Here is a 12,124-nt window from a genome sequence, read left to right as displayed (position 1 = left end):
TGTCCGATTCCGCAAACGTTCCTGCGTTGGCCTTGCCGCGTCCCGTAGCTCTTCTCCTATTGGTTGTTGACTTTGTTCTTGTCACTATTTGCGTGAGCTGAGTCTCAAGACTTAATATAAACACGATAATATTAAGTACAGTTGTTTTTGTCTGAATACAGACTCTATAAATTTGTCTGCGACAGTGAAATAGCTTGAACGTTTTGTAGTGAAAGATCAAAAAATATCAAACATCCTCTACTATAACCCAAAGGGATATTTAGAAGTATTTCTATATTTCTATGACTGCCCTCTCCACTAAAATGAGATTAGATAATATGATGGTTTTGATACTATACCGCTTACAGTGCCACAAAGTAGAGCATGACCTATATTATATTCTATTTGTAAAGCGTTGAGATCTAATACAATCATACAATATGTTTTTATGTCACGTGAAATGTTCCTATCCAGATGCTCATGTTTGGTTCACATTGGTGTACATACAGTGCCTTGAAAAACTTATTCATACCCCTAAACTTTAACTTTCTAGAGGGATTTTATGTGACGAACCAAAAAATAAATAAATAAATAAATAAATAAATAAAATCTCAGCAATTACAGCTGCAAGTCTTTGGGGGTTTGTCTCTTTTCTCTACCAATTTTGATCATCTAGAGATAACAACTACTAAAAAAAAAACAATATAAAATATAAAATATTTATATGACTAATATAAATATAATGCAATTTTACTTTTTACATTTTACATTGTTTAAATTCATTATTTTATTTGTATTAAAATATCTGCTGTAAAAACTTGCGTCTTAAGAAGAACAAGTGCGATTAATCGCAGTTAATCACAGAATATTGTTGTGATTAATCGGATTACATTTTTTTAATCAATTGACAGCATTAATTAATTTATTTATATCTTTTTTTATATGACGTTTCAGCTCAACCCTTCAGCGCTGAGTTTTACTTCGACACTCCAAACCCCATCCGCATCTCGAAGGGCAACAACTACACCTACAACCTGCAGTGGACCCAGAAAGAGCCCAGCGCCGTGGACCGGGTCATCGGCTACTGGATCAATGTACAACAGGTAGCACACACACACACTAATGCACACACACACACACACACACACACACACATTTTACAAATACAGCCATTCATATGATCGCTTAACCCTTTGAACTCTGGGCTGTTTTGGTGTTTTTTTCTCCGTGTTTGTTTTCAGTTCCTCTTTCAGGTCTTATAACACAGTAATTATATCAGACAGACACATGCCCTGATCTCTTTTACTCCAGAAGACATACGGCTGCTCAAAAATATCATCATTTAAAATGTAAAAGGAAGCAGAATTGTTATATTTTACTGGAACTGATCATGTTTTATTCAAAATTTTACCAAGTTGGTTAGACTAGAGTGTTTATGAGTTGAAAGAATAAGAATATTGATGATTTGAGTTCATTACATGGATTATTAATTATTACTTTGATAAAATACATGGAGAAACAGCATCAGGTGGAGTTATTTATTTTTCTTGGTAATCAATTATCACACCTCTAGGATACATGTAGATACTAAAAACCTAAAGACACTCAGAGCAGCCTATACCTTTCAGTATTTTAATCAGGACACACAAAGAAAACTATACACTAAAATGTAAACTTTTTTAGTCTAAATAAATAAAAATTTAGTTTAGTGCAAAATAACTACTTAGTAAAAATGTGCAAGCAAAATAAGAACTATATAAAGTAGTGCGCACACCATACCTAGCTTTAGTTTGAGTAAAGCAGGTAGTTTCACACTTTTTCTGTGGACACTTTTGAGTCTTTATTTACTGATATTATTTGGTTTGAAACATCATATAAATATGTTTGAATCACTAAAGGTAAATAATATTGGTTGGGGAAGGAGATTTTTCACTTTTTTAGGTGTTTTTCTCTCAATGGGTTTCTTGTAGATTTAGCTTTACCGCACTGGGATGTGATCACTATTTTTAGAAAGAGTAAGCTCCGCCCTTTCTAACCATATATGGATTATGTTTATGTGTGAAGGGATTCCTGAGTAATTAAGCTGAGAACACAAGGTGAGATTTTGGACGGATTTTGGCTCTAAGGGTTAATATTAGGCATTGGAGTGAGCTTCCAGTGCACACACCACACAGTAATTCTTTACTGCAGAAAGCCAATTGGCTGGTCAAGTGACATATTGGAAATGAAAGTCTGCATATACACACTTCCTTTTCTTTTCTATTCTATTCTTTCTTTCTTTCTCCTGTTCTTCCTTCTCTTTTTTCTCCACTTCTTTCTCCGGTATCGAGCGCGAGTGCGGGGGGTGGGTGAAGGGGCTGAATAAATGTTTGTGTGTGTAATGGCGGTCAGGGGAATCGCGAGGCTGTGTGAGAGCAGACGCTGATCGATTAGAGCTTGTACTGCATTAACAACACTCCCAACACACCCCTCAGTGACACACACACACACACACACACACACACACACACACATGAATGCAGTGTGAAGCTAATTTCCAAACCACCTGTCTGATCTCATAAATCCTGCTTCACTCTTTCATTCTACAAATCTTCTGACATTCGTTTTCTTGTTGTCTTTATTTTATATATAGTCCTCCCTCCTTCCCTTTCTTCCCTAAGCCTAGATATTCTGATTATGTTGCTGGTAAAACCATAAAACCATGTACTAATTTATTTCTCTATTAAAAAATAACTAGTTAACCACCACGTCCACATTACGAAACAATAAAATGTATTATTTAATATTTGTTTTATTGCTTTCATTAACAATTGTATTGTTCTCCTGGTGCAGAATCTGGTTAACGAGATCTGGTTGCAAGATTTATTAAGTTAGTTAATAATAAACAGACATAGTGGTTGAGTTACATGTAATTCTAAACAATAAAAAAATAAAAATACATATGTTTTTGTTTAAAAGAGGTGGGTTAAAAGCAAGTTGAGTAAAAATCTGAAAATGAGCTCCTTTACTTAATTAGTCTCTATTTCACTACAATAAAATAAACACAATTAAACAGAGAAATAAACATACAGTATAATTAAATGTAATGTTGGGTAGAATTACGTAATTCTAAAACTGTAATTTCCTAAAAACCTCTACCAAATGGAAGAAATGGCACAATCAGGTTGAGCTAAAGTGTAACATCTTCTTTAAACAAGATATATTGAGTCAGAATGTGCTGAAACCAAAAAGTTAAATGGATTTAAAGGGATTTAAAAGGAAAAAAATGATAAAAATGATCTTATCTTATCTTCTCTGCCTGTGATTTTTTTTTTCAGAGCAAAAAATGAGTAAAGTGGATCTTTAAGATTTGGTCCAGAAGTTATTAACGTTATTGAACTTATTGTTTAAAGTGGAACAGTTTCCAAAATGTATATAAAACGAAATATAGGACAATATTTTTACCTTTTGTTTTAATTTAGTTTAGTTCTTGTTTTTTGCTCTAAAAACTGAAGTTGTGACCAGAACCCATGTGGTGTTGTGCGATAAAAAATGTCTTCTATATACATTTTAAGAAAATGACACTACACCATTGAAAAATGATAAGTGATCGTTTAATTATACATATCTATGACCTCTTTAATAAGTCATTATTGTATGCAAATACAGTAATTTACATCCCTTATATACAGAGTAATGGTGTTCAGTGAATGTGTGATTAATATTGAATTATTAATGATAATTATAGACTGTCATTCTTAAATGAGAAGAATCAGCCTCTGATATATAATTTAGCTTTACTGCTAATGAGTCAGAAGAGCATTATAATTATTATAATTACAATACAGGTAAATAAATATGCTTTTATTCAGAGTTAGACAGATTTTTGGGACATCATTCCTTTACTTCATTTTCTCTTCAGAGAGTCGTATCTAAATCTGAATACGTTGTTAAATCTAGCGACCTTTATATCTTACATGTGATTTTACTTTAGGAGCATTTAATGTTCTCAAATGAATCAATAATTCTCTATTGGAGATTAGATCAGTAATCCACAATTGCAGATTAAAGTCCTAAAATAGACAACAGTGGCTTACAGGTTAAAATAATCCATGTACTCTTAGGTTGAGTACATGAATTCTGAGTATTTTTACAAAATCTATAATCTTAAACCTCCTGTGACTCATTCCCACTTCGATCTGTAACCTGACAAACTGATATAAATAAAGTAAATACATGTAAAACAGAAAAAAAACAGGTCAATTCATGTGTCTGGTAACATAAGTAAAAAGATATGGATATTTTAGACTCACATCATAAATAATAGAATTAAATATATAGAATTGTTGGGACAATGTAAGTACTTTTTTACACTTACATATGTACACTTAAATGCCTACAACAATGTATTTATTAACGTAATAGTCACTAAACTAACAATTTAATAGTGACAGCAAAGATATATAAAGCTATAAGTGGATTAGCAGACCAAGACACTTACGCTCCATCAGCAGCCGGAGTCCGAGAGGGCACAATCAGCCAATCATTCTCTCTGGGTGGATACTGTAGGTGGCGCTTTTTCTCTTCATTACTCCCATTTTCCCAACAGGCGTCTGCTCTTATCTAGTATTTAATCTTTCCCTTTTCTGGGGCGGTCCTGATGAGAGCCAGTTTCATCATAATGTTTTTGATGGTGATTGCGACTGCATTTTTTTCCCCTTTACTTGTTTGAGTTGAGTAGTTGTTGCTTCTCATAATCTGGATTAGAGCATTACTCACTGTATACCTGTAACTCTACCTCTTCACTACTTTACTTAAACTGATGCTCTCAAACTTTACATTAAGATTAATTAACTCTTGATGAGTTCAGCACAGCTGTTAACTGAAAGCCTGAATTCCAGGTGACTCTACCTCATAATAAAGCTGACTGAGAAAATCCAGCAGAGATGTTCAAACTAGTGCTACTTTAAAGAATGCAAAATATAAAATATATTCTGGTTTGTTTAACACTTTTTTGTTTAGTAAATAATTCTGTATGTTTTTTCTTTATAGTTTGGATGAGTTTAGTATTAATCTACAGTGTAGAACATCTTAAAATAAACTAACAAAAAATATCAGTGTTCAAATTGCATTTATGTTACAGTTAAAAATAATAAATATAGCTGTAATTAATTAGCATTACATCTCAACGCGAACAAAAGTTTTTGGCATTGTGTCCTCATTATGATCATTGGTGCCATCTCACTTGGGTGGAATACGATGATGGAGGGCTAACTTTTGTAAATGTGGACTTTTTTCAAACACACACACACACACACACACACACACACACGCACACGAATACAAAAAACACAAACACAAATGCACGCATGCACTCTGTCAGCAGAAAGGCAGTGAGGTGGACTCAAGCCTAAATCTGCATGTTGTATTTGTCTGTGTTTTTGCTGTTTACTGGAGCGCACACAAAAAAAAGATGAAAAAAGTAAAGAAAAAAAAGCAAAAGCAAACGTTCCCTAAATGTCTGGAGAATTCCGATTCACGCCTGCCGCACGAGTACCCAGGTGTACACTGCTGGCACAGCAAAACGCATTCTCGGCTGGTGGCTGGTAGTGTGTGTGTGTGTGTGTGTGTGTGTGTGTGTATATTGTGTGACTGTTGAATTTTTACTCCAACACTCTAATCATCTATTCATAAGACTCTGGCCGAGAGCAGGATGGAGGAAGAGAGTGATGAATTATGGAGAGTGACGGGGTGGTAAAGGAGGAGACGGGGAGATTAGCCACTTGTCTTTGTTAGCATGAATAGCTAATCTTCTCTCTTTAAAAGTCTACCTTCAGTACGAGCCTATAGGGAGCGGAGAATTACCATCCTAAAGCTGCTCATTCACACAGAGTCAGCCTTACCGAGAGACGGGGTGTGAGAGTGAGAGTGTGTGTGTGTGTGTGTGTGTGGGAACAGCACTAATATATTATAAAATAATTTTATTTAAAAAATGTTATCCCATTTTCTCCTCAATTTACACGGCCAGTTACCAACAACCCACTTATTGGGACTCCCCCATCACTAGTGATGCTCCAAAACCAGGAGGGTTAAGAAGACTAGCACACGCCTCCTCCTTCAACACATGTGAAGTCAGACTCCGCCTCTTTTTGAACTCTTTTAGCCAAGTAGCATCACAGGTTCCGATACATCAGCTCACAGACGCAGCCTTGTGCTGATCCACATCACCCTAGCAGTGATAAAAGAGGGAAAAGAGCAAAAGAGCACCATCTACTGTACTGTACTCACCCAAAGAGAGAGAGCAATGGCAAGCTGCATGACCGGGATTCGAACCAGCGATATCCTAATCACAGTGGCACAAATGTACATGCTAGATGCTAGTGCTCATATATACCAGTGTCTGTTGATGTTTGTCTATTGTATTTGCCATATGTGACCTTATTAATACTCTTCAGGTCATTAATTCTTAAATGCTGCAAATTATTAGATATATGATATTTCTATTATATGAAAGCAAAAACTTTCAATTTTAAGTCAATTTTAATTTCGATGCATCTTTAGCATGTTTAAATCTTTATTTTTAAGTTACGTGCATACTGCCAGTGTAAGTTGAAAGTGGTGTCCCTATAACCCTGGTACCGAATCAAGGGCTCTCTTAAACCACAATTACCAGTATGTGTGTGTGTGTTTTGTGTGGGAACAGCACTAATGTATTATGTAGTAATACACGTGTTGCTACATGCGGGTGCTCATGTATACCAGCAGCACTGTACACAACAAAATATGGCTTTTTTCAATGAAAGTCAATGTAAAAAGACATATAATCATATAGTCATTTTAGAGCATCTCTTTAATTTTTTCATTCATCATAAAATTCCATGTAAAGAACTATAGAAGAGTCTGACAAACACACACAGACTGACAGGTGAAGTGTTTACAAATGAAGATGAAACAGGAGGCTAAGAATAAAGACATCATCTCTCATCATATCTCTCCATCACGTTCTCTCTCTCAAGATTGATGTGTTTGTTATATTGTCTACTCGAAGGTCTGCTCTAAAGTATCTCCGTTCATTACTCTGTAGGTTTTAGTATAGATACTAGAGTTTAAAATACTTCTAAAGGAGTTGAAGAAGTGTCAACTCAAAGCTTTTTACTCTTTAAGTAAAAGAGTAAAAGTACTGGTTTCAAAACTACTTAAAGTATAAAAATAAAGCCATTAAGAACAAAAGTTTAGGCCACGCCCACAGAGTCCTATAGTGCATTTAATCCCCCCCTCCCTAAAACACATTTTTCTAAAAGCTATAATGACTATAATGTTAAAATATTAAAATGTTAATGTTGATAATATAATTTGGGATTTTGCACTAGGCTCCTCCCTAGTGTTTCAGCTGCATATATGCTGATTGTAAGTTAATGTTTTTTATTTAGTAGAATGTAAATATATTAAAGAAGCAATTTCTTACTCAGACCAAAATGGTATGCTTTCTTGACATGGATTTGTGTGACTTTACACCTGCTATTTCAGTTCAAACCAAACCAAACTCAACCAAAGAAATCGAAAGCTCACTTTTTCTCCCATATCTCGGTCTTTCTCACTTTCTGCTGCTCTCTCTCTCTCTCTCTCTCTCTCTCTCTCTCTCTCTCTCTCTCTTCTTCTCTTTCTTTTTTAGCCTAAGGGGGTATGGAAAAGTCTTACTCAGCATTTCTCCTTCACACTAAATCCTTAGCCTTTTAAAATGTAACCACTCTGCAAACTCTGCTGGATTTCATTAATATATAATCCATGGGGGTCTCCTGGGTGGTGCATTCATCTCAACATTGACCCCACCATCCCCAGCGATGCCACAGCCATCCATAGCTGGAAATCCCAGACAGCACAATTGGCCTTGCTGTCTCTGGGTCAGTAGGATGACTCCCCGTTACTCGGTGCAGTTCTATTCAGACTGGGTGTCTGTTAGGGAGCAGGAGGGTTTAAATTGATGCAATAGTCAGTTTAATGTGATTCAGAGGAAGCGAAACAAGTTCTCACCAACCCATCATACGGGTGGGATATAATTAACTCTATGTTATTAAAAGGTACTGAAAAATTGTAATTAAGTAAAAGTACCTTTGCTAAAATTCTACTCAAGTAAAAGTAAAAAAGTACCCATCTAAAAATCTACTCGAGTAAAAGTAAAAAGTACTCAATTTAAAATGTACTTTGAGTAAAATTACATTGTTACTCTTGCATGGCGCTTTTTATTTTTTATTTCTCTTTGCTATTTGGGATAGTTGGCACCTGATTAGTGTAAAACTATAGAATTATCTTTTAACATTATGTAGTTTCTGAGAAAAAATGATGTCCACATATGAGGACTTTAGTTTTATATTTAGATAAAACACAATAAAGTCGCAATTGCAAAAAAAGTAATGATGTGCAAAACATTTATTTTGTGCCTGAACACAGCAGCATTTTTGACGGAGTGCAAAATAAATGTAGAAACAGCAATTGTACCACTTCAACTGCTTCAACACTTAAACATAAGTTAGACATAAAGTAAAAAAAAAACATAAAAGTTTACTGTATTCATTTCTGTATATATGTTCATTTAAATTTTTGAACCAAATAATAATGGCCTCATAAGTGGACGCCAGGCCCTTGAAGAGCAAAATTAAGTGCCGTAGTCTAGACAACCCAAAATGTGATGTCCACACATGTGGACGCCAGGCCCTAGGAGGATATAGAGAGAAAGAGATAGATAGAGAGAGATAAAGAGAGGGAGAGACACATTTGCACATCCTGATTGGTCCGTACCCACAGAGTCCCTCAGAGAGAATCCCAGTTTACACAGCTAGCCCATTCCTCACACCTCATCACAAACCAGTGATATTTACCCAGATCACAACCTTACACTGTTCAGTGTGTGTGTGTGTGTGTGTGTGTGTGTGTGTGTGCGTGTGTTTATGTAATTTTATATGCACATACAATGATACAAGGAGAGCCTATCCATATACACTCATATTCATTTAATATATTCACATAAATATGCAAATGACCTGAGTATCTGCATACACACAAATGCAAAGTCATGTTTTCTTACAGTTCATCAAACACACACTCATACATATTCATGCAGGTTTATGGAGATAAACATCACATCACTAATTCCTAATGCACAAGAGAGTGGTGACATGTTTTATGTATAGAGATGCAGTGTTTATAAAGAGGGACTCTGTTCTCTCTCCCTCTATCGTTCTCTCTCTCTGTCTCTCTTTCTTTCTCTCTTCTAGCTCTATCTGAATATGTTTGAGCATGACCTTGAGTTTTTCTTTAAATCTAAACTTCTAAAGTTATACCTCTATGCTCTAAACATGTAAACCCTGAATTCCTGCCGACTACGCCACACGCTAGACTGAATTAAACCTTTTAGTCATTGAGATTAATTTCCTGTTTAAATACAGGTAAATTATCAGTAAGTCATTGGTTTGACTGTCTTATTCCTTACAGTCATTGGCTAGACTGTGTTAACCCTTAAATTAATTGGCTAGACGGTCTTAACCCATATTTTCATTGGGTAGACTATCTTAATCCACACGGTTGGCAGTTAGACTGCCTTATTTCTTACAGTCAATGGTTAGACTGTTTGTACCCTTACAGTCATTGGCTAGAGTGTCTTAACACTTCCTTTCTTTGGTTATGCTGCCTTGTTCCTTACAATCATTGGCTAGACTTTTGTACCCCTTATATTCATTGGCTAGAGTGTTTTAACCCTTATATTCATTGGCTAGAGTGTTTTAACCCTTATATTCATTGGTTAGACTGTCTTAATCCACACAGATGTCAGTTAGACTGCCTTAACCCATATATTCATTGGCTACACTCTCTTAACCCTTATATTCATTGGCTACACTCTCTTAACCCTTATATTCATTGGCTACACTCTCTTAACCCTTATATTCATTGGTTAGACTGTCTTAATCCACACAGATGTCAGTTAGACTGCCTTAACCCATATATTCATTGGCTACACTCTCTTAACCCTTATATTCATTGGCTACACTCTCTTAACCCTTATATTCCTTGGTTAGACTGTCTTAATCCACACAGATGTCAGTTAGACTGCCTTAACCCGTATATCCATTGGCTACACTGTCTTAACCCTTATATTCATTGGCTACACTGTCTTAACCCTTATACTCATTGGCTACACTCTCTTAACCCTTATATTCATTGGCTACACTGTCTTAACCCTTATATTCATTGGCTACACTGTCTTAACCCTTATATTCATTGGCTACACTGTCTTAATCCACACAGTTGTCAGTTAGACTGCCTTATCCCTTATAGTCATTGGCTAGTTTGTGTATTATTCTTTACAGCAATAAACTTTACACTTAAATGCAGTTAAAAAACAGATTACCCACAGATTAACCACACTTCAAAATCAAATGGTTCATATAATTACATATATATTATAGATATTTAAGTATTCTCAACTTTCTCCTATTGAAAGTAAATGATTGTCTATTGAATGTTATTGCATCTTCAATGGACCATCCAAGTAACGTCCTGAGTGTGAGTGACGTGTTGGGTAGGAAAGGGTTAATACTGTGAGAGTGGAGTCGGGCTGAGGCTGAAGGGAATCGCAGTGATGGAGCGGAGGCAGTATTTAGGTATTCAGACTCGATCTACCTGTTACACCTCCCTCTATCTCTGACAGTCACTCACTCGCTCGCCCACTCCCTCTATCACTGAATAAGAGAGAGAGAGAGAGAGAGAAAGAGAGGAGAGAGAATGTGAATTAGAATGAGGTGATAGTAGGATGGGTGAGAGAGAGAGAAAAAAGGAACAAATATAAAGAGAAAGAACGAGACAGACAGAGAGAGAGAAAGAGAGAGTAATATGGAGATGGGTTGAGGGAGTCAATATGTAAATTAGGAGAGAGATGTAGAGAGAAAGTGAAAAAGAGTGAGTGAATAAGAATGGGGAGAAATGTAAAATGGAAATATACAGAGAGAGAGAGAGAGAGAATATATGGAGCATAAAGAAGCAGCAAAAGAGAGAGAGAGAGAGAGAGAGAGAGAGAGAGAATGAAAGAGAGAGAGAATGAGAATGTGATGAAAGGAAGATAATAAAGAAAATAAAGAAATATTCATTGATAGTACAGGTCATTCTGAAACCATTTCAAGATTTCAAATAATTAATTTACCTTACTTTATTGAGGCCTGCTGTCCATCAGAATAGACCAGAATAGATCCAGCCAATGAAAAGCTTTACAAGCCAATGAAACAGTAGCTTAGCCCCGCCCACTGCACTGGTATTATATATATATATATATATATATATATATATATATATATATATATATATATATATATATATATATATATATATATATATATATATATACAGTATATAGAATATATAGATGAAGTGGTCTGTATTGGTTGAGAAGAAGTACATAAGATGGCTCTACACTTTTGATATATATACCACTCATTAGGACTCCCCCTCTATCGCTAGTGATGGCCCAACACACCAGGAGGGATAAGAAGAATAGCACACGCCTCCTCCTCCGACACATGTGAATTCAGACTCCGCCTCTTTTTGAACCTCTTCTGCCAAATAGCATCACAGCGCTAAAGCTCGGAGGAAAGCGCCTACAGTGACTGGTGGTTCTGATACATCAGCTCACAGATGCAGCCTTGTGCTTAATGATAAAGGGAAAGAGCACCATCTACCCACCCAGAAAGAAACAGCAAGACCAACAACTGTGCTCTCTCAGGGCTCCGACAGCTGATGGCAAGCAGCAATCTCCCGATCATAGTGGCAGAGCTTCTATATTTATTCTTAATGAAAACAAAAAGTCATATTTTAGTGATGCTTATATAAAAACTGTGCAGCCAATCAACAAGCTGTATACATGCCCCTATCACACACAATTAGAACAAATAATGTGGATTTTCCAGATGCTGTGTGTGCAGGTTTGACCTGTATCACTGTGTTTGCTTGTTTGTTTGTGTGTGTTTGTGTGTGTGTGTGTGTGTGTGTGTGACTGTAGTGTGTGTATGTGTGTGTGATGTCACAGGCGACACTCTACAGTGCTGTGGAGGCGGCGCAGTGTGTGCTAATGTGCCGGCATGCCCTGTTTCCTCCGAAATGGGCCTAGGAGCAGTAGCTTTCC

The 12,124-nt window shown here is 36.1% G+C and overlaps 1 protein-coding gene across 1 annotated transcript in view; it reads left to right on the top strand.

The window, feature by feature from the left end:
• The window catches only part of LOC103023441 (MAM domain-containing glycosylphosphatidylinositol anchor protein 1), a 229,565-nt gene that overhangs the window by 165,781 nt on the left and 51,660 nt on the right, over positions 1-12,124 (top strand). Inside the window, exon 11 of the mRNA XM_022685148.2 lies at positions 934-1,082. Coding sequence (XP_022540869.1) covers positions 934-1,082 — 149 coding nt within the window. The remainder of the gene's footprint in view (positions 1-933; positions 1,083-12,124) is intronic.

Source organism: Astyanax mexicanus, chromosome 7 (genome assembly GCF_023375975.1).
Source record: "Astyanax mexicanus isolate ESR-SI-001 chromosome 7, AstMex3_surface, whole genome shotgun sequence".
NCBI lineage: Eukaryota > Metazoa > Chordata > Actinopteri > Characiformes > Acestrorhamphidae > Astyanax > Astyanax mexicanus.
This window is presented reverse-complemented; position numbering and strand designations above follow the sequence as displayed.